The sequence below is a fragment of the Tupaia chinensis genome, unplaced genomic scaffold, assembly GCF_000334495.1.
Source record: "Tupaia chinensis unplaced genomic scaffold, TupChi_1.0 Scaffold146907_1, whole genome shotgun sequence".
Lineage (NCBI taxonomy): Eukaryota > Metazoa > Chordata > Mammalia > Scandentia > Tupaiidae > Tupaia > Tupaia belangeri.
The window spans coordinates 2,302,435-2,326,346 of record NW_006206760.1 but is presented as its reverse complement, the minus strand read 5'-3'; the positions used below and the strand labels follow the sequence as shown (position 1 = coordinate 2,326,346).

The window sequence follows — 23,912 nt, the reverse complement described above, 5'->3', positions numbered from 1 at the left end:
ATTTTAGTATTTTTTAAATAGAGGTTTTTGCCATAGGGAGCCTTCACTTGCCAGAGAGAGACAGAGACAGTGAGAGGGAAAGTGAGAAATCAGCCCCCCAAGCGCCCACGGAGATGACCTGCTGCAATCCGTTCTCTGGGATCTTGGGCATGCATGCATACATGCCCGGTATGATTTTCAAGCCACCGGGTCCAGGACTCGAACCACAGTCGGCCGTGTATGAGTCCAGCAACATGACCACTGTGCCATCTACTGGTCCCAGCAGTGGCATTTAATCAGGAACTTGATCTGTACGGAAACTTTCTGTGGACAAGATTAGAGAATACAAATCTAAATGACAGACATCTGGAGGACCTGCTGATATCAGCAAGATCTGGAGACAGGAGCTTTTAAAGCTTAAGCAAATGCATGGTAAATCAGATATTGAAGATCCCAAATTTTAAGTCTTCGATAAACTCCTGCCCTGAAGAAATAAAGTAAAATGAATCCAGTCATTTCTCATGAGTCCGTTGTACAACCACAGAAGCATCAGTATAAACATATATTTCACAATTGTCCAATGTTCTTTTAATCTGGTTCCAAATCAATTCTTTGCAGATGTTGAATGTAAAACAAAACCAAAAAACAACAACAAAAGTTGCTCTAATAGAAGGACCAGCAGTTAGCGTAATGACTATGTCGCCGGACTCCCACGTAGCCGACTGCGGTTCGAGTCCCAGACCCGGTGGCTTAAACTCACACCGGGCGCGTGTGCGTGTGTGCTCAAGATCCCGAGAGGAGAATGGAGGAGAAGGGATTGCAGTGTGGCCATCCCCCCTGGGGGGTGATTTCTCGCTTTCTGTCTCTCTGTCTCTGTCTGGCGAGTGCACGTGCCCTATAGTAAAAACCTCTCCAAAAAAAAAAACAAAAAAAAAGTTGCTCTAATAAATAAGGTTGCAGTTGATAAAATGACAGAGTTTGGAATTCCTCCGAGTCTTTCTTTTATTCAGGAGATGGGCAACTGGTCATTTAACAGCGCCTTCTAAACCCAGGTGACTCCTCTTAGCTCTGAAATCCTGCTGCGATTTGAGAGTTCCTTCCTACGTATGAATATTGCTGCTGCGTTGTGTTTTGACAACCTGAGGGGGCCCAGGTCCCTGGAGAAATCTCTCATTTTCTCCCTGAGTGCTAAGGGAAATGGCAAATAGAGATGACATCAACCCATCTGCTGTTTCTCCTTCAAGAATGCAAACAGCCACTTGGGACCTCCAGGAGGATATTAATTCCTTCATTGGGTTTGGAAACTCAAGAGCTATAGCTCATCATGGGGGCCTTGAAGGGGGAAGTCTCTCTAGAATAAAATATAAATAAGACTATTTAACTATCAAGTCAGGGTTGGTTTCAGTGTGGGCAGGAAGGTCAGCTCTGCAGTCACTAAAAGCTACTGAGATACCCACAGTGCAGACTCTGGAGACCATAGATCTTGTCCTTGTTCAGATGTAGCAAAGCCAGTCCTGCAGTCAGTCGGTCTGCTAAGGCTGGACTGTTACTGTGTCAGGTCCCATCAGAGCTGTTGGGTGGCCTTCCTGCTTTTCCCAGTCACTTGCCTTTTGATTCAGGGACTTCCGTTCCAGACCCATCACTCACGGTGTCCAAAGGAATGACTGACACTTGGAAGGAACAGGTTGAAGCTGAACTGATCTCAATTCAACTAATATTAATTAAGCACTTGCAATGGTCTGGGCCAGCAAGGAATCAGAAAATGCATGATGCCTCCCTGCTGTAAGGAGCTTACGGGAGTAAAGAGAGGATGGAGACGTGTTTCCATGACAGCTTGACGTTGGAATCCTAGACTGGGCTCTAGGTGGTGTGAGAAGCAAAAGGAAGTAACGGGGCATCTGGGAGCACTTTGTATACCCTTATCGCATTCGTGCCACTCAGTGAGAAAACGGAGTCAAAAAGACACCCTACAGTCACTCAGCCCAGCAGACACGGAGCTCTCATTGAAACCCGCCTCTGTCGGATCCCAGAGCCTCTACCGTAAACCACCTTCTTCCCATCAGGATGTGCATCTATTGTTGAAAAGTCATGATGATTTTTGCTTAGAATAACAGAAAAAAATAACATCATGACTTTGGACAACCCAATGCAACTTAAAAATAGCTAGATGTGCAGACCGTAGATTTCTCATATAGTCATGAACTGTCCTTTTATTTCCCCACAGGTCATGGGTTGACAGCTGTCAAAGAAAAAGCAGGGGCCACCTTACGGATTCACAGTGTAAATTCTGGAGCCTCCGAAGGGCCCCAACTCGATACCGAAAACGGAGTCCCTGAAGGTGAGTGATGTGTTTATTTCAGCCCTGTTTTTGGACTTGGGCTTTATTCAAGCATGTGCACCATGAGAAGGTTTCCAAGTTCAGATCAGTAAAATGAACTCTAAAAGGATTTTTCTTTTTTCTTTTGAGGAACAGATGCAGCCCCAGATCAGAGCCCCGCAAAGAGCCCACCCACTTCTCCTTCGCCGAGCTCCGGGGGCATGCTGTCAGCCATCAGCAATGTGGTTCAGAACACAGTGAGTTGTGAGCCGCTGCCTCTCTCATCCTGTCTCTCCCAGGGCCTCCTTTGATATTTCTATTTACCAGTGACCTAGATACATCACAGAAAAGATGGCTTTGCTCATAACTTCGGATTATGGTTCTGTGATGCCTTCTGCTGCAGAGTGGGAGTAACCTTGGATCCGAAATAATAAGGGCAAGATGAAATACATCTTATGTGTAAAAGAAAGGAGCTGTTTAGAAGGAGCAATCTTTCGTGTGATTTAGCTGTGTCCTTTAACACGGCTGCAAGGACATCCCCTGGATGGGGTAAAGAGCGATCTTTCAGCGCTGAGACAGCTGCTCTTCCTAGATGGTTTGTTTCTCCTAAGCCTGAAGTTGAAAAGTTATACAACCGTCTAAATAAAAAAAAAAAAAAAAAAAAAAAGCTACCAACTTTAAGTCAGGAATAACAGCCCAGGTATGTGTATGAGATGTTTCTAGACAATGAAGATCAGCATCCTCCCCCTGTCCCTGCCTCCTGGTTCCTGCTCTCATCCTGCACACCCCAAAGTTTATCCCCGCAAGCCCCTGCCTCCCTCCTTTTTTTGTTTTGCTTTGGTTTTGTTTTTGTTATAAGGCGTGTGTGCTCATCAGAGAGAGACAGAGATAGAGCAGGAAGGTGAGAAATTAACCCCCACCCCTTCCAGAGGGGATGGCCATGCTACAATCCCTTTATTTCCATTCTCTTTTTGGGATTTCGGGCACACACGCACACACATCCAGTGTGATTTTTAAGCCACTGGATTCGATACTTAAACTGCACGGTCGGCCATGTGGGATCCAGCACCCCACCTGCCTATTATGGGCAGCAGTACACTGAGGAACAATGAAAAAAGGGGAAAGTACCCCAACTGAGGTGAGGCAGCCGGCTGGTCCTCGAGGTCAAGAAGGAAAGGTATATTTTCTACCAAGTAGAATCAGGTAACTAGTTTTTCTAAAGATGCAGTTTATGATCTGTTTATTCATTCATTAAAAAAAAAAAAAGGTGGTCAGTCCTCGCCGTGGGCCAGGAGCTGTGCTACCTGCCAGGTGTGTGCTGGCCGACAGGAGGGCCTAGTGTCCTGGAAGGCAGAGGCAGCTCGCAGATAAATAAAACGTAACAAAGAGGAAGAGGCCCCAGGGCAGACATTTGAGGGCATATTTCTCAGATTTGGGGGCCAAAGCATGCCAGAAATACAGAAAATGAGTGCTCCCCTCCTTGTTACTGACCTCGGCTCCACTGGGTCGGGTGAAGGAAACAGGAAATGGGTTTCCAGAGTCAAAGCCCAGCCACTCCCAGGTTTGTCACCAGCCCTCACCCTCCTTTCTGCGTTCTCTCCAACCTTGGATTTTCTTTCCAAGTTCTTTTGTTTGGGGTGGGGTGGGGTGGGGGGATTTTTGCTATAGGGCCCATGTGCTTGTTGGTGAGACGGAGACACAGAAAGCAAGAAATCACTCCCCAGGGGGCATGGCCATGCCAGAATCCCTCCATTCTCCTCCTGGGATCTTGGGCACGCATGCACACGTGCCCTGCATGAGTTTTAATTCACCTGGGACTCAAACCACTATCGACTACATGGGAGTCCAGCGACGTAGCCATTACGCCATCTGCTGGTCCTGTTCTTTTTCCAAGTTCTAAATCCCCCACCCCCACCCCACTCCTATTTGGCCTTACTCAAACTTCTTATGTCTCTTTCCTTCCCCCATTTATTCTCTAATAGAGTAATCCCTCATGAGATGTTTTTGGAGAGGTTTTTGCTATAGGGCATGTGTGCTTGCCAGAAAGAGAGATAGAAAGTGAGAAATCATCTCCCAGGGGGCATAGCCATGAGGCGTTTTACAGAGAGAAATGGGGAAAAATGCGCCATGACTTTTCCAACCACCCCATGTTTGCAGAAGAGATAGTGAAGAAATAGACACAGTTCTAGCCACCTGGACAGTTTATGTAAGTCTTAGTTCTGTTTTGCTTTTAAAGGAAAGCAATGACTAAAAGGGTCTGCAGGGGAATAACTATATAACATACTGGTTTTGGGTCCAGAAGCACATGGAAATCAACCTGTCTTATTTCATGAATGTACTAATAATAACTGCTTAATGCTAGTTTCTGAGAATAGGCAAGAGCCATCTGAAATAGCCTGAGGGTCCTACACTCCAGGGCCCTAGATTAAAGAAGTCCCTAAATTGCCAAGAGTATATGACATTTTAATAAACTGCTCCAAAGAATTCTGATACTTGGGTTAACACTTTTTCAAAGAAAAGCAATTGGATCACTTCTTAATTCTATTTTTTTTTTTTGAGAGGTTTTTGCTATAGGGCGTGTGCACTCACCAGAAACACAGAGAGACAGAGAGACAGAAAGCGAGAAATCACCCCCCAGGGGGGATGGCTACACTGCAGTCCTTTCTCCTCCGTTCTCCTCTCGGGATCTTGGGCACACACACACATGCGCCTGGCATGAGTTTAAGCCACTGGGTCCAGGATTCGAACCACGGTTGACTACATGGGAGTCCAACGACATAGCCATTATGCCAACTGCTGGCCCCCTCTTAATTCTGTTTTAAGTATATATGTATCCATACTTAGAGCTAGGAAAATTAATCCCTAATGTACTTTGATTTTTCCTAAGCATCATTTTTTTCTAAAGTTTTTTGCTATAAGTTGTGTGTGTTCAATGGAAAGAGAGAAAGAATGAAAGCAATCACCTCCTAGGGGTTCACCCCTTCTCTTTCAGTCTCCCCTGGGGGTTTTGGGCATGCACACACACCCGCCTGGTGTGATTTTCAAGCTACTGGGTCCAGGACTCAAACCACCCAGTCAGCTATGTGGGATCCAGCACTTTAACCACCATGTCACCTTCTGGCCCCCTAAGCATCATTTTTCAATAGCACTGCATGTCCTACAAATTATATGCTATAGGTCTTTCCAGGGAGGAGAACATGGATGAGAAATGTCCTGATGAGAAAAAATTATGACTTTATATTGATTTTAATATTGGGTCGTCAGAAAAGTCCTAACCCATTCTTGCATAGAGAAATACGTTGTGACTTTTCCGACCACCCGATACGTGAAGACAGCCCCAGTTACCTAGGCGTGGCTGACTGCCGAGAAACAGCAAAACGTAAAATCCCGAACTCACGCGGTCTTCTCCCCTGCAGGGTAAAAGCGTCTTAACTGGAGGTCTCGATGCTCTGGAATTCATCGGCAAGAAAACTATGAACGTCCTTGCAGAAAGTGACCCCGGCTTTAAGCGGACCAAGACTCTCATGGAGAGAACCGTTTCCTTGTCTCAGGTTGGATCATATATTTTTACATGTTTTTTGTTCAGTCAATAAACTAAATCACTGCTTCTTTTTCTTTTTTTTTTTTAAAAAAAAAAAACGATTTTTGCAGGGACCAGCAGTTAGCGTAATGGCTATGGCACTGGGCTCCCATGTAATCGACCAAGGTTCAAGTCCCGGACCTGGTGACTTAAATTTAGCTGGGCACAGGTGTGTGCGTGCCCAAGATCCCGAGAGGAGAAGGGATTGTGGGATGGACATCTCCCCGGGGGGTGATTTCTCGCTTTCTATCTCTCTGTCTCTCTCTGTCTTTCTGGCGAGCTCATGCGCCCTATAGCAAAAATCTCTCCAAAAAAAGAAACAAAAAAAGGATATTTGCAGTAGGGCACATGCCCTCGCCACAAAGAGAGACAGAAAGAGGAAAAATGAGAAATCACCCCCTGGGGGGATGGCCATGCCACACTCCCTCCTCCTTCATTCTCCTCTCAGGATTTTGGGCACACACGCACACATACCCGTCATGTTTCTCAAACCACTGGGTCTGGGACTCAAACCACTAAGCTGGACATGTGGGATCCATTGCCTTAATCACCAAGCTGCCTGCTTGCCCCAGTATATACAGTTTTATTTATTATATTGACTTGGTCATTTAAAACACGTGATTCAGATTCAATGCCACAAACGAGTCGGGTAGATTGGAAACTGAGTATCTAATGCATTCCCTTTCTCCAGCCACTTAATATCTCATGGGAGACCATGACTGTTACCAGTTTCTTATGGATTCTATCGGGTATATTACATAAATACAGGTATAGATGTGTCTGTATGTATACATAATAACTGTGTAAATACGTATGGACACATAGATACAGAGGCATGTAGACATACATAACTTTTTTCAGCCAAATGGTAGCACACGCATCACACTCTTTTGTACATTGCTTTATCTATGATCATTTTGTTTTTATTTGCCAGAGGAGATGTGTACTTGCTAGACAGAGAGCGAGAGAGAGAGAGAGAGAAAGGGAGAAAGCATCCCCATTGGAGCATGGTAATGCCACAATTTCTCCTCCATTTCCCCATCTTGTCAGGATTTGAATGAGCCTGGGGAGAGTTTTAAGTCATCCAGTCTGAGACTCAAACTGCAGTCAACTCCATGGGCGTCCAGTGATGTAATCATTACATCATCTGCTGGTCACAAATCAAATTAATTTTTAAAACATCAAAGTTCGGGGACCAGCAGATGGAGTAATGGTTACATCACTGGACTCCCACGTGGCCGACAATGGTTTGAGTCCCAAACCTGGTGACTTGAAACTCACGCCAGGTGCCTGTGCATGCGTGCCCAAGATCCCGAGAGGAGAATGGAGGAGAAGGGATGGCGGCGTGGCCATCCCCCAAGAGGTGATTTCTCGCTTTCTATCTCTCTCTGTCTCTCTCTGCCTTTCTGGGCTAGCGCATGCGCCCTATAGCAAAAATCTCTCAAAAAAAAAAACAATAATAATACCATTTTCTAGAAACTCCGAAGTGGCCCAGATCTTCTCTTCTCAAATACAAAGCCAGTTGTCTGCCCAGGTCGTGTTCAGGACACGAGGCTAATGCCGGGTGTTTCTGCAGATGCTGAGGGAGGCCAAGGAGAAGGAGAAGCAGAGGCTGGCGCAGCAGCTGTCAGCCGAGAGAACCGCACACTACGGGCTGCTGTTCGACGAGTACCAAGGCCTGTCGCACCTGGAGGCCCTGGAGATCCTGTCCAATGAGAGCGAGCGCAAGGTCTGTCTGCACCGGCCACTTGCAGCCATGTGTTTAATGACGTGTCTTCTTCTCTTCTTTTTAGAATGATTTTACTTAACTTTACTTATTTATTTTCATTTGACCAGAGAGGGACAGAATGAGAGAGAGAGAGATATCCGGGACTCAAACCGCCGTCAGCCATGGGGGAGTCCAGCACTCTTAACCACTGCGCCACCTGCCGGTTCATAACGTGTCTTTTTAACTGTGAAAGAAACAGGAAAATCGGGCCTCAGTATTGTTTTAAGATTGTGCATATTGCATAGCCCAGTGACCCCTGAATCTCCGTATCATTCTTCTCTGTCCTGGGCCAAACTCCAGCCTCCGGAGGGCAGGCACAGTGAGGGTCACCATGAATCAGGCTCGTGGTGTAGAAGGCTGCTCGGAAATGAATCAGCTGCCAGGCGCTGTCCTCGACCTCTTGTTGGTGACAAAGCACCAGGTCAGGGTGGCCCTCTGCCAGCCCGCATTCCAAACAGCTCACAAGACAGATGGTGCTTCCTTTGGACGGCAGGGTTGGGTGCATGTCTTCTGGGTTGTATAGTTATCCCGGGCTGTGTGGTTAGAATGCCTGGGCTACAGGTAGGTTCATCCTACCTACAGAGGGTTCAATTTCCAAGTGGGAAGCTCTCGAGAGAAACCTGGGCAACCTAACCTACAGCAAAAATCTCTCTTTAAAAAAAAAAAATAAAAGAATGAAGTTAACTCATTAACCATATGCAGGAACTAGGAGGATGTTCTAACCAGTTCAAAGGAAAATCCAAAGATACACAAAGGGACACCATACTGAAGTTGCCAGATCGAGCAATTAAATTACAGGCTGACTGGCCAGGCCTGGCGGCATGCCACTGAGACTCTGACCTCCACAGGTTGTAACCGCATGGGAGGCCCAGGTTCAATTACAGGTCTGTCCTAAAGATTGAGCACAGTCCATGGACCTATAGTCCCAGCGTGGAGAAGCAAAGGCAGAGGGATCATGGGCCTGAGGCTGGCCTGCACATCGTGGCCCAGTCGTGTGGGTGTGTGCTGCTAAGATACTGAGCTCTGCAGGCTGGGACCACATGGGAGGCCTGGGTTCGATCCCAACCTAAGGGGACCAGGCTATTCACCTCTGGCCAGCAACTCGGGGAGGCTGAAGCCAGAGGATCCCAAATGTGGCAGGACCCTGTCTTTAGAAGCTTTTTTGTTTTGTTTTATTTTTTTAATAATGCAGGGTAATAACAAAAAGAAAAAGAGAAGAACATTAAATAAAAATAATACAGGGTTGACTGATTAAATTTTAATTTTAGATATACCTTTTTAATATAAACATGCTCCGTGCAAAGGAACACAATTCGTCTAACACACTTAGACTAAGAAAAGAGGCATTGGAGATTTAAGTGTAGCTAAGCATGCTATACAAGGGACTTCAAAAAGTTCATGAAAATTTTAAGTACAAGTTTATTTTGGTGCAAAAGAAAATGAAATCCATGCACACATTTTCCATGCATTTTTTAAAAAGATTCCTTGTATTTTACCTGGTAACTTTACACATAGCAAATATTTCTTTTTCTTTCTCTCTCTCTCTCTCTCTCTCTTTTTTTTTTTTTTTTTTTTTTTACATTTTTGACACAGGGCTTGTGCACTCGACAGAGACAGAGAGAAAGTGAGAAATCACCCCCTTAGAAGGGATGACCACACCACAATACCTTCTCCCCTGTTCTTCTCTTGGGATTTTGGGCATGCACACACAAGCACCCAGCATGATTTTCAGGCCCTGGGTCCATGGCCCAAACCATGGTCAGCCATGTGGGAATCCAGCACCTTAACCACCATGCCGTCTGCAAGCCCTGCAAATATTTCTAAGTTAAGGAACTTTTGAAACAAACTGTTGAAGAAAATCTATTTGCCCTCCTATATTGACACATGTATTTTCACAGTGACCTGAAAGAAAAACCAGGCTCCCATTTAGAACTCTTAAACTCCTAATTTTTATACCACCTTCCAGCCTGCACCCTCCTCTTATCTCCAGCTCTGCCTTTCACCACAGGGAGTTGTGTGTACTCATGTGTGGATGACCTCCTTAAGCTCCACCCACACCCCTGCTTCTTGGATATCCCTCAGGCCTAGGGGTGCACATGCCAATGATGTGGTTCACTGGAAGGAGGCCCCACGGGCTGTGGAAGGCAACCTTCAGTAACTTAGAGAGCACTCTAGACAAGGTAGTATGGATTCTGGTGGACACATCCTTGGGTCCTCTCAATGCCCCTGTGTCCAAGTCTAGAAGCCATAGTAGGTATCGCCATTGGACTTAGTATCTGCTGAATTGCTTCAGCAAAAGAAGAGAGAATGTAGAGAGGACGCTCCCATGTTTTGGAATCCTTGGCCCAGAAATGACACCCATCATCCCTATTGACTGTCCACTGGCTGAAACTCAGACATGATCATAAAGGTAATTACCATCATTACTCTTCTTCTAGATGGATTCTAGAACGGCGGCAGGCATGGCAATGCCATGTTCAATAAATGTGAAAGAAAAGCTATTGCCATCTTAAGGGTATTAGACAGAGATCTTCAAAATGGCACCCAGCGCGGGAACCAGCAGTTAGCGTAATGGCTATGTCACTGAACTCCCACGTAGTCGACCATGGTTCGTGTCCCGGACCCGGTGGCTTAAAACTCACGCCGGGCACGTGTGCATGCGTGCCCAAGATCCCGAGAGGAGAATGGAGGAGAAGGGATTGCGGCGTGACCATCCCCCCCGGGGGGTGATTTCTCGCTTTCTGTCTCTATGTCTCTCTCTGTCTGGCGAGTGCACGCGCCCTACAGTGAAAATCTCTCCAAAAAAAAATGGCACCCAATGCCACCTTTCAAGGAAAAGATGGATGAAACAGACGGTCTGTCTGGACGTACTCACTACTCAGCATAGCACCAATCAAATATATAGTCAGCATTCCATAAACATTGACCGAGGAGTGCATGCATATTAATTATTTAGTATTGGACTGAACTAAGATGCAATGCACCGTTCCTTTGCATAATGAAATGAACTAGGAGGAAGTGAAAGGAATGTTACAGAAGGTTGCTGACTGAAGAGTCCTTTGCTAAAAAGAACCTTTCCCAAACGATGTCAAAAACATAACACCCCAGTGCATCCCCTCCGGAGGATTGCAGTTGACCAGATGGCGCGGGGAAACTAAACTCTTCTACACGTCTGCATACACTTCACTAAGCATTATATTCAAATATATTTATTCAGTAGTTACCTTTTTTTTAACTGTTAGGGAACTGCTGTTGAGACAACTTATCTGGGGCCAGCAGGCCATACGATGTTTAAGGTGCTGAGTCTCACAGGATCGACTCTGTGGTTCGAGACCCAGACCTAGCGACCTGAGAATCATGCTGGGCACGTGGGCATGGGTGCCCAAAGTCTCAAGAGTGAAAGAAGAGGGACTGTGATGTGGCCAGTCACGCTGAGGGGTGATTTCTCACTTTTCCTCTCTCTTTGTCTCTAGCAAGCACACCCACCCCACGGCAAAAAATCTTTAAAAAGGAAGGAGGGAGGGAAGAGGGAAGGGGGAGGAAGGGAGAGAGAGAAAGGAAAAGGAAAGAAGGAAGTAATCTTTAAAAAGGAAGGAGGGAGGGAAGAGGAAAGGGGGAGGAAGGGAGAGAGAGAAAGCAAAAGGAAAGAGGGAAGTAAAGAAAGAATGAAAGAAGAAAGAAAGAAAGAAAGGAAGAAAGAAAGGAAGGAAGGAAGGAAGGAAGGAAGGAAGGAAGGAAGGAAGGAAGGGGAAAAAGAAAGAGAAAAAAGGAAGGAAGGAAGGAAAAGAAAAATACGTCCAAAGTGTGGAAATATAATGTGCGCATATGTGGGACCTTGAGACTAGGAAGATTCTGGAAAGGTCAGGCAGGGTCAGCTCAGTGGTGCAGCGGTCACATGCAGCTGAAGCAGGTTGGACCTGTGTGAAAGATCACAGGTTTGGTTCCCCAGTCAACTCTGACACCCCCTTGATGCTGGCTGGCTGGGAAGGCTGGGAGGGGGCTCAGCGTGAGACCCTCTTGAGGGTGCTTGTCTTTCTCTCCTCACTCTCAGGAAAGAAAGAAACTTTTTAAGGAAAGGTTTAAGAAGGTCAGGGCAAAAAGGAGTTGCTGGCAGCCATTGCAGGGGGCGGTGTGCATTTGCTAATGGGTTCGGAGTTGCTGCCTCCTGCCAAGCTTCCTCCTGGAGCCCGAGCAACCGCTGCCTTATGCCCTGGTGACGTGCATTACTGACTTTTAGAAAAACGATGTTCTGGCCACCTGCGTGCCCTCTCTAGCCCTCTCCCTGACCCTGATGTGCTAATTCACTCCAGAATGATTATTAAACATTTTCCAAGGAGGATGTGCTCCTCCCTGGCTTTCCCTCTAGAGCAAGTATTTGACCTACAGAAGGAAAACATAAAAACTTTCCAACTTTATGCTCATACTTCACTTGTTCTTTTATTAGTTATGTATTTTTTAATTTGCTTGAGGGTGTGTGTGCTTGCCAAAGAGAGACAGAGAGAGAAAGAGAAAGTGAGAAAGCACCCCTGGGGGGGATGGTCACGCCGCAATCCCTTCTCCTCCATCTTGGCTTTCGAGATTTCAGGCATGCACACACACGCACCCAATGGGGTTTTCAAGCCACGGGGCCAGGACTCAGATCTTTTGGTCAGCCACGTGGGATCCAGCCACACCTTAAGCGCCATGCCACGACTGGCCATTCTTCACTTCATTTTTGGGCCGTGCCCTTTGACCATATTGGAAACTCAAGTTAATCTTCCGAGGTTGACTGGCCATCTCTACGAATCATGTTTGTGTGTACAGAGGACAGTTTCAAAAGGGGTTTTGACGACAGCGAGCAGAGGCGACATCAGCCCAAGGGTCATCTTGGACTGTGAAGTTTTCCCTGCACATCCTCTGGCCTCTCTAGGGGAGTAACAGTCCCTGTCCCCTCCACCCCCTGACTCTCCACTCTCCTCTGTCATGGCTTTGATTGGTTGACATGGGCCTCTCTAATCTAGACCGCAAGATCTCAGAGAAGGAAAATACGTCTTATGGCTATTGGAGTGTAAATGTGTCTTGTGACTGTTGGAGTATAAATTAGTCCAGCCAGGACCGGCATGTGGCGTGGTGGTTAAAAGGGCTCTCGACTCCCACATGGCCGACCACTCTTCAAGTCTCGGACCTGGCAGCTTGCTTTCTCACTTTCTCTCTCTCTCTCTCTCAGTCTCTCTCTCTCCCTCTCTGTGTCCCTCTCTGGTCAAAATACATAAATAAAGTTAAAATAATTCTTAAAAAGAAAAACTATTTTTAAAAATGTTTTAAATTAGTACAGCCATTATGGGAAACAGTATGGAGGTTCCTCAGAAAACTAAAAACAGAGCTACCAGATGATCCAGCAATTCCACTACCAGGCATAGACCCAAAGGAAAGAAACCAGGATGCCTCGGCAGTATTTGCACTCCCGCGTTTACTGCGGCCCTCGTCAGTAGCCAAGATACCAACCAGGTAGCCAAGACCCTGAGTCAGTCGGCCAAGATACTGTCTGTGGATAAAGAGAACACGATGTACACACACACACACACACACACACACACACACACACACACGCACTCACATGCGCACTCGCATACAATGGAGTTCTGTTCAGCCACTAAAAAGAACGAAAGCCTGTCATTCAAGACAATGTGAATGAGGCTAAAGGACATTATGTTAAGTGTAACCAATCAGACGGAGAAGGAGGAATACTGAATGTTTTCATTCATATTGTGGACGCTTTAAAAACTGGCCTCATGGAAGGAGCATGTTAAAAAGAATAGTGGTTACCAGGGGCAGGGATGGCTGGGGGGCATGTTGGTGAATGCCCACACAATTACAGTTAAACAGGAGGAATACGCTCTGTAGCACAGGAGGGTGACTGTGGTTAACGGTAATCTACATTTCAAGGTAGCTAGAAGAGAGGCTTCTAAATATTCCAGCACAAAGGAATGGCAGATATTCGAGGTGGTGGACATGCAAGCTGTCTTGATTTGATCCTAACATATTATACTTATGCACACTGTATACCATACACATATTGATTCAAAAATAGTTTGTCGGTTTTAAAATTTTGCCAGAAGACACATAACGCTTACCGGAGAGAGACAGAGACAGAGAGAGAGAGAGAGAGAGAGAGAGGAAGAGAGAGAAGGCACCTCCCGAAGGGGTGTGGTCATTGCAGTCCTTTCTCCCTTCCTCACTTCCTCCCTTCCTCTCTTCCCGTCAGGATTTGGGGGACACACAAACACACACACACACACACACACACACACACGTACCTGATGGGTTTTTTCATGCTACTGGGACCAGAATTCAAACCACAATTGCCCGTGTGGGCTCTGGCTCCCTTTACTATGCCACTGGGCTGGCCCCCAAAGTCATTTTTACAATGCATAAAAAGATGTCCTGTGCAATTTTGTAGCTCGGATGCAATCATCCACATCTAACAAATGCAGATAGGAATTTATCTGACCGTATAAAGCATGTTTTATGTGTACCTGCCTATATGTGTAATCTCCTAACCATCACTGTAAGGACTTTAAGTTCACTATTTCATTTAACCCTCACAAACCCTCTGAGGTGGATGCAAGACAAGGAAAGAGGCGACATGAATTACCCAAGGTCACACATTAGTAAATAAGGAGCTGACATTTGAACCCAATATTGGAACTGAGTTGTGTTTGTGTTTTAAGTTGATCTATGTATTTATTTATTCCATGAGTTAAAGAGACAGAGAAACACCCCCTACCCCGATGGCACGATCCACTCCAGTCCCAGTCAGCCCTGGATCGTGGGGTATGCATGCTCAGCATCATCAGGGAGGTCTCTGGACACGAACCTGGAACTTTCCCACATGAGTCAGCCTTGTAGGGTGTCACATTTGACTGCAGTGACATTGTCTGGCCCCCAGAGAGAGAGAGAGAGTGTTTATAAGTTCTTGCCTTCAAAAGAGAGGTTTTGATGACAGTGAGCAGAGAGGAGTATGTGCACTCGCCAGAGAAAGAGACAGAGACAGTGAGAGGGAATATGAGAAATTGCTCCCCCTAGGGGGGAATGGCCATGCCACAATCCCTTCTCCTCCATTCTCCTCCTGGGATCTTGGGCACGCACGCATGTGTGCCCAGTGATATTTTCAAGCCACCAGGACTTGAGCCACGGCTGACCATGTGGGAGTCCGGCTACGTAACCTCTGAGCCATCTGCTGCCCCTACTCTAGTGTGTTCTTGAGGAGCGTGGTGGAAGAGCTGCCCACCTACCACTTACTTAGCATCTGCTGTGTACAAAGTGCACTTGATATTTTCTATCTCATTTCCTGCTAAAAAAAGATCACAAGGAAGTACGGATCTCACTCTAAAAACTGAGGAACCGGGGCTGGTGAGTGGCGTGGTGGTTAAGGGCACTGGATCCTCACATGGCCAACTACAGTTTGAGTCCTGGACCTGGCAGCTTCCTTTCTCACTTACCTTTTCTGTCTGGTCCCTCTCCAGTCCTGGACCTGGCAGCTCCCTTTCTCACTTACCCTTTCTGTCTGGTCCCTCTCTGTCTGATCAAAATTAAATAATAATAATAATAATAGTAATAGTAATAAAAAGTAGAATTAAATAATTCTTAAAAAAAAAAAAAAAAGAAAGAACAAAAGAAAACTGAAGCCCAGGGAGCTTATGTAACTTCCCAGAAGTCCCAGAGTTCATCGGCGGCAAGGCTGACATTCTGCTCCGTGTTACTTACACCGAATCACTTCGGTCCTAGAAAACTGGGGGCGGCGGGACATAAATGTTATTAAAGAGAGGAAAAGATGACAGTTATGCTGACCTATTTTTTCCTTGCAGGTTCAGTCCTTTTTAGCATCACTTGATGGAGAGAAGCTGGAACTCTTAAAAAGTGACCTAATTTCCATTAAAGACGTCTTCGCAGCCAAAGAATTAGAGAACGAAGAGAACCAAGAAGAACCAGGTACAGGGAAATAACGAGTTAAATAGCAACACACGTATTAACCTACTTCTTATAAACCACTGTTTTTTATTTTTCTTTTTTTCTTTTTTTTATTTTTTTTTTTTTGAGAGGTTTTAGCTATAGAGCACGTACACTCACCAGAAAGACAGGGAGAGACAGAGAGACAGAAAGTGAGAAATCACCTCCCGGGAGGATGGCCACGCCGCAATCCCTTCTCCTCCATTCTCCTCTCAGGATCTTGGGCACGCACGCACATGCACCCAGCGTGAGTTTAAGCCACCGGGTCTGAGATTCGAACTGTGGTCGACTATGTGGGAGTCCAGCCACATTACGCTAACTGCTGGTCCGTCTTATAACCATTGTTGACACACACAGTCCTTTGAAGAGAGTGACGTTGTTTCAGTGCCCCTCCTCCACGCTCCCCCAAACCGTGTGTGTGCACTGTTAGGAGACAGTCATGTAGATTTGTGATCCTCTTCGTCTGGGCAGGCGCTCCTGCCCTTTGTCTGGTGTCCAGCGCAATCCCTGCACCTCACAGCAGGCAGACAAAGCACGCGGTTGAATGAACAGACGCACAACGCACCCAGTAGGACTCTAGACCTCCAGCTTTCATGTTGATCTGCTTGTGGAAGGTGCTTCATGCGATTAATGTTGACAGCAAGGAGGTCTTTCAATAGATTTTTTGCATATTTTTCTTCTTTTAATGTATTTGGGTATAAGAGCGAAGACGTATTTCTAAGTGCCCTGTGCTCCACTTACAGTGTGCTTCTGACTGGGTCAGGGCTGGGTTGTTTTCCTGCAGTGCACCAGGGCGTGATGTGTGGGTTTAGCGGTCCCCAGAGGGACTCAGGTTCCCACCTCCTGGTACTCCTCTCAGCAGATAATACTTGGCCTCGAGGAGACGAGAACCTATTTGATGAGAAGCAAAGCTTCTTGAAGAGGAAAAAGTATTCTGAGCTGAGCACGCTTAATGGTTACTTTAGGTTGTGCGTTTGGGACTCAAACAATTGCTACGTGCATGTAGAGTGATTTCTTCGCCATGTCATAACCAAGCACCACACACACACACACACACACACACACAGCTGTTTGGTATAGTTTATGTTGAAGTTCCAGCAACCACAGGCACAAGGCTGGCTTCTTCCCAGACCAACCGTAACGTTCCCATTTAAGACATTTTGACCACTTTCTTGCTGTGTGGCTTTGAATGCTGTTACATAACCTTTCTGAAACTCAGTGTCTTCACCTGTAAGATGCAGACAACAATCCACGTTCCCAATGGCTGTGGAAAGGATCCAGTTTGATAACACATGGAAAAACGTGTATTAGAGAACCTGGTACACAGAGCTGCTTAAAAACATGAACTGTGGGCTGGTCCTATGGCCTATTGGTTAAGGCAGCCAGATCACACATGGCCAACTTAAGTTCAAATCCTAGCCCCAGGGTTTGAAAAACAAGCCAGGCATGTGTGCATCCTTGTCAAAATCATGACGGGGGAGAAGTGGATAAGAAGGGATTGTGGTATGGCCAAACCCCATCGGGTGGTGCTTTCTCCATCTCTCTGGTGAGTGCACACACTCTCTGGTAATTAAAAATATATATATATATTTTAAAATCATTATTATTTAAAGTGCTAACATAATGCCATAAAAATAGCAAAGATACAATAAATTGCAGCTCTTATTTATTAAGATATTTGTCGTTACTGAGTGACCATTAAGTATGTTCGTACCATCAAGTCGCTGAAGGGTTTCGTGCCCAGGTGAAGTGCAACATGCTTTTAATTAAAATGTGAACACAAGAACTCTAATACTTAGGCTTCCATGCTCAGGGCAAAATTATTCTAAGCTTTCAGAAACTGTCATTAAACCCCATTTCCCTCTTCAGCCCCAAGTACTGACCTTATGTGCCTTGGCTTAATGAGATTTATGCTCATTGCATCAAATAAAAGAATCAATTATACCGAAGCACAGAATGAGGTCAACAGCAAAGAAGCAGTTGAGGAATAATGTTTTTGAGCATTCGTGTACGTCTACAGAAGTCACAAAGGGGAGGGCCTGTCTTAGTCTTCGAAGAAACTGTAACACCAGCTGGCTTAGCTCAGGCAGTGTGGACTGTGGACCCAAGATGAAGTAACAGATGCCTCTCTTCCAGAGTCACACACACACACACACACACACACACAGCTGTTTGGTATAGTTTATGTTGAAGTTCCAGCAACCACAGGCACAAGGCTGGCTTCTTCCCAGACCAACCGTAACGTTCCCATTTAAGACATTTTGACCACTTTCTTGCTGTGTGGCTTTGAATGCTGTTACATAACCTTTCTGAAACTCAGTGTCTTCACCTGTAAGATGCAGACAACAATCCACGTTCCCAATGGCTGTGGAAAGGATCCAGTTTGATAACACATGGAAAAACGTGTATTAGAGAACCTGGTACACAGAGCTGCTTAAAAACATGAACTGTGGGCTGGTCCTATGGCCTATTGGTTAAGGCAGCCAGATCACACATGGCCAACTTAAGTTCAAATCCTAGCCCCAGGGTTTGAAAAACAAGCCAGGCATGTGTGCATCCTTGTCAAAATCATGACGGGGGAGAAGTGGATAAGAAGGGATTGTGGTATGGCCAAACCCCATCGGGTGGTGCTTTCTCCATCTCTCTGGTGAGTGCACACACTCTCTGGTAATTAAAAATATATATATATATTTTAAAATCATTATTATTTAAAGTGCTAACATAATGCCATAAAAATAGCAAAGATACAATAAATTGCAGCTCTTATTTATTAAGATATTTGTCGTTACTGAGTGACCATTAAGTATGTTCGTACCATCAAGTCGCTGAAGGGTTTCGTGCCCAGGTGAAGTGCAACATGCTTTTAATTAAAATGTGAACACAAGAACTCTAATACTTAGGCTTCCATGCTCAGGGCAAAATTATTCTAAGCTTTCAGAAACTGTCATTAAACCCCATTTCCCTCTTCAGCCCCAAGTACTGACCTTATGTGCCTTGGCTTAATGAGATTTATGCTCATTGCATCAAATAAAAGAATCAATTATACCGAAGCACAGAATGAGGTCAACAGCAAAGAAGCAGTTGAGGAATAATGTTTTTGAGCATTCGTGTACGTCTACAGAAGTCACAAAGGGGAGGGCCTGTCTTAGTCTTCGAAGAAACTGTAACACCAGCTGGCTTAGCTCAGGCAGTGTGGACTGTGGACCCAAGATGAAGTAACAGATGCCTCTCTTCCAGAGTGATGATCACCAGAGAGGACCAGGGTCTTTCTCGCCAAGTTTCATATGTCTGAGGGAGACCTTGGCCCCATTGGGGGTACCATGCCAAAAGAATAAAGAGAGGACCCCAAATTCCTACCAGCATCGAAGTGATATTGTTACCAATGAAAGTTAAAGCAGTACTAAGTCACCCATTGGTGCCAGACCTTGGAGGAGAATCTTGATTTGATTGGTCCCTCCAGGTGATCCGTGCTAGTCTGAGCATAGAACTTGAGCACATTGAACTTGCGAGTATGACGTGCACTTACAACACATTGAAATGCTGAACGGCACGCGCTGAGAAGTAGTCTATTTATCTCTCCTTAAGTGACAAAACCCCGGGGTCTCCTGTCACATACCCATTTTCCCAAAGGATATCTCCAGACTATCAAAACACTATTAATTTTAATTAACTTAATTTAGTAAATAAATGTCATTTAAGTGCTTAATGAAGAACTGGGAGGAAACAGGCATTGTCATTGAGTCGGTCCAATTATGATGGAGTGTTACAACTCCAGACAGGCTGAGGGAGCGACCTAAAGCCACAGCGAGGAATCGTATCAGTGGAGGTGAACACAAGATCCAAGGGCAAAATTCTGCAAGAAAGCAGAGCATTGTCATCAGATGTTTTTTTCTCGTAAGCATTTATATCCCTGAAAGCCTCCTAACACCTGAATAATGTATTTGGCAGTCTCAGAAAATGTAATAAACTGTCATTTTTAGATAAATTTAATATCAAGCTCCTCCGCATTTAATAATGTTAGCTAATGATTTGTATGTTTGTCTTTTCGGCTGAGAGTCCTTTTATCATTCTACCATGGGTCTCTAATTTGGTTTACCACAGCTGTGAAGAGATTTTTAAAAGGCCATTTTCTATTTTTATTACCATGGTGAAGATTATCTTGGCCATGTGCACAAAACAAAAGTCAGGGTAATAGATTTCCTTTGTTGTATTGTATTATCATCTGTTTTTAGCTACTGTCATTTTTCTCTGTGATTTTTTTCCTTAAAATATTTGCCGGAAGTTATTGGTGTACGTTTTGTAGAACAAATTCGCGTGTGTAAACTGCAAGAACCCAGAGTATTTTTGTCCTGATTTAATGTTGATTCCTTCCCCCCCATTTTTTTTTTTTTTTTTAGCGAGAGACAGTTTGGTATAGGGTGTGTGTACTTGACGGAGAGAGAGAGACAGAAAACCAGAAAGTGAGAAATTACCCCCAGGGGGGCTGGCCACCCCACAATTCCTTCTCCTCCACTCTCCTCTCGGGATCTTGGGCATGCACTCACATGTACTCAGCATGAGTTTTAAGCCACTGGGTCCAGGACTCGAACCCAGTCCCTCTCTGCCTGTCTAGCCTCCCAGCTCTCCCTTGCTGCAGTTAAGGCATTCTGATTCTTGAAGACCCTGTTCAGGCATTACCTCCTTCAGGAAGTTGTTTTGTTTTGTTTTGTTGTTGTTTTGTCACAGGCTAGAGAGAGACAGAGAGAGGGAAGGAAAGAAATTGCCCCCACAGAGGATGGCCACACTGCAATCCCTTCTCCTCCATTCTCTTCTCGGCATTTTGGACACACACACACACACGTGCCCGGCATGATTTTCAAGCCTTGGGTCTGAGACTCGAATTTTGGAGTTTGAGTGGGATCCAGCACCTTAACCACCGTGCAACTTGCTGGCCCAGGAAGGCTTCTTAATATTCTTCTGAGAATTGGATTAAGAGCTGCAAAAACCCCCTCAGAACATTCACCTTCTGGGGTGAAAGTGAGTTGCCTATGGCTGCAGCTTCGTCCTGGCCTGAGTCGTTTCTCACCCGACACCCAGGGCACATGTCTCTCTGGCTCTGCTGTAGATATACCGACCTCGCTGTCCCTGAACATGCCAGGCCCTCCCTGCAGGACTTTGCTCTTACCACACCATGGCAGAAAGGCTCTCCCCCTCCATCTATCTTGGGGTTCATTGGTGTCCTTCTCAGGTCATTCCTCAGCAGGCACCTTCTCATTTTTCCCCTTTATCCTAGACCGGGTGATTAGCTCTAACAAAATACCATAGACTGGACGGCTTTATGAACAACACGCAGTTAGTCCTTACGGTTCTGGAGGTTGGGAAGTCCAAGGTGGAGGCACCTGCAGATTCAGTGCTTAGTGAGGACTTCCATTCTCTGGTTCATAGGTGGTTCCTCCTACCTCCCTCACATGGTGAATGGTCCAGGCTACTCTCCAGGACTTCTTTAAAGGGCATCAATCCCCTCACCAGGGCTCCACCCTCATGACCTAGTCATTCCCCAAAGGCTGACCTCTTACTACCATCACCTGGGTGATGAGGTTTCCACACGTGAATTTCAGGAGGACACAGACATTGAAACGATAGCACCTCTTATGTAAGATTCCTAAACCCCAGTGCCCCAATTTATCTTCCTTACTTTATACTTCTCTATAAAATTTATCACTTGACACTTACGTTTTACTTATCTATTTTGCTTATTAATCTGTCTTATGAGAATATCTGAATTAAAGCCAATTTTTTTTGAGAGGTTTTTGCTTTAGGGCTCGTGCAGTTGCCAGAAAGACAGAGAGACAGAAAGCAAGAAATCACCCCCCAGAGGGGATGGCCACACCGCAATCCCTTCTTCTCCATTCTCCTCTTGGGATCTTGGGCATGCACGCACATGCGCCTGGCGTGAGTTTAAGCCACCAGATCCAGGACTGGAACCACGGTTAACTACATGGAAGTCCAGCGACATAGCCATTACACCAACTGCTGGTCCCTAAGCCAATGTTTTGAACAAAGATCTGTAAGCTACCCTGGCTGTCTCTGTGAGCTGCTGACTGACCGTTTTGTCTGTAAAACAGAAAGCGGTACATCTGGGCAGCTGTTCGATAGGCTGGTTCTCACACTTCGTCCTCTATGAAGGTCCTGCTTTCCCCACCAACGTAAGGGACAGTGGTGGTGTTTTCCTCAGAGAGTTTGAGATCATGTAATCAGGCCAGATCAGTGACGCTTTTATTCTTACCCTAACCAGTAGTAAACCCATTGTGGGATCACTTCTTTTCCACTTTTCAGGAACTTTAAAAATTTCATAGCCTCATAGATACAAATGAAAGATAGAAGATTGTAGAGAGGGAGATTTTCGCTATAGGGCATGTGCCCTCGCCAAAGAAACAGAAAGTGAGAAATCAGCCCCCAGGGAATGGCCATGCCACAGTCCCTTCTCCTCCATTCTCCTCTCAGGATCTTGGGCACGCATGCACACATACCTGGCATGAGTTTAAACCACCAGGTCCAGGACTTGAACCATGGTCGGCTACATGGGAGTCCAACGACGTAACTGTTATGCCATCTGCTGGTCCCCTATGTCTCTATTGCCCACCGATGATATTAATTCATTTATTTTATATGACACATGAATATATTATGTACAACATGTTATATGATATATAATTAATATATCATATTCTATGAGGAGAGTCTTAAAACTGTTCATGGAAAGTATATATTAGGAGAATGATGCATGAATTAAAAAAAAATTTTTTTACACTAAAATAAACTCATATGGCCAGCCTCATGGCCTGGTGGTTACATCCCACATGGCCAACCACCATTTGAATCCTGGCCCCAGCAGCTTGAAAACCATGCCAGTGTGTGTGCATATGTGCTCCAAATCCTAATGGGATGAAGAAACAGAGACGGGATTTCAGCATGACCATACCCCATTGCGAGGTGTTTCTCCCTCTTTGTCTCTGTCTCTCTCTCTGGTGAGTGCACATACCCTCTGGCAAATGTAAAATATATCTATAGATAGAGTTATAAGCTCATACTTGCATTCCATTTTCCATGGACTTATTGAAGTCCCCTCGTATGTAATTTATCAATAAGTGTCTATTCCGTAAATATCCAGTGTAGCAGCCATCATGTTCCAGGTACTGTGTTAGACGCTCTGGATTCAGGAGAGAGCAGGGGAAATACTGACTCTGTCCTTAGGCAGTTTCTGATCTGCAGGGAAGACAGATCATTAGGAAACACTGTACAGCCAGATAGGTATCCTGGGAAACCTCGAGGAGTTTCTCTAGAGGGACCACGTTTTGCATCAGGTGGCGCATGAGCCGTGGAGACTGACTCTGCTCGCCCAGCGCCGTGGCTCTGTGGACTAGGGCACCTGGGGCACCATTAGGGTTGCAGTGCTTCATGGCATAGTCTACGTCATAAATGTGCCATGGCCCAGGTCCCTCAGGCCTCAGCAAGGCCATTCACTCCAATCCTTCTTTCAACATACACACACCTGTAGTTGTGAACAAGACAGACAAGGGCCCTCCCTGCCCTCTGTGGCCTTCAGGCCAGCCTGGGGGTGTCCCAGCTCAGGAACCCGCAGCCAGGCTGCAGCAGTCCGTCCCTGGTCGCACCTGCTGTCTCCCTGCCTGTCCATGATGGCCGACATGCGTCTTTGCCCAGTGGCGGGAGGGCAGGCTGCCATGGCCTCCCCGTAGTCTGCTGTCCCGCAGGCGCACAGGTGCAGGGAGCTGCCACTTTGGACAGGATGAAAAATAAATCACGCTTCTTACCTCTGTCATGTTCCATTTCCAGGCTTCGAAGAAAAGGGAGAGGAATTTGCTAGCATGCTTACAGAGCTTCTCTTTGAATTACATGTTGCGGCCACGCCTGACAAACTCAATAAGGTCAGCACCGTCTGATTCTGGGGATTAGTGGGGATTTTTATCATTGCTATTGCTGTTCAGGGTCTCATTTATAAAATTCCACAGGTCCTCCTGAAATGGAAAAAGCCCAAGCCCCATATGACATGATGGGGGAGGGGGAGTTTGGCCCATTATTAAGATTTATTTTTTATTTTTAAAAAAATAATTATTTTCGGGGACCAGCAGTTAGCGTAATGGCTATGTCGCTGGACTCCCATGTAGTCGACCGCGGTTCATGTCCCGGACCCGGTGGCTTAAAACTCACGCCGGGTGCGTGTGTGTGTGTGCCCAAGATCCCGAGAGGAGAATGGAGGAGAAGGGATTGAGGCGTGGCCA

General features: G+C 45.8%; 1 protein-coding gene across 3 annotated transcripts in view; it reads left to right on the top strand.

Annotated features, from left to right (window-relative positions):
* Positions 1 to 23,912, top strand: part of FAM114A1 (family with sequence similarity 114 member A1) — a 78,068-nt gene that overhangs the window by 31,553 nt on the left and 22,603 nt on the right. Inside the window, exons 4-9 of one of the 3 annotated variants that reach the window (XM_006169242.3) lie at positions 2,204 to 2,317; positions 2,453 to 2,553; positions 5,713 to 5,847; positions 7,453 to 7,605; positions 15,492 to 15,615; positions 23,467 to 23,558. In XM_006169242.3, the coding sequence (XP_006169304.1) occupies positions 2,204 to 2,317; positions 2,453 to 2,553; positions 5,713 to 5,847; positions 7,453 to 7,605; positions 15,492 to 15,615; positions 23,467 to 23,558 (719 nt within the window). Of the gene's footprint in view, positions 1 to 2,203; positions 2,318 to 2,446; positions 2,554 to 5,712; positions 5,848 to 7,452; positions 7,606 to 15,491; positions 15,616 to 23,466; positions 23,559 to 23,912 lie in introns of those variants that run through there. The other 2 variants (XM_027768575.1, XM_027768577.1) reach the window with 2 other exon arrangements.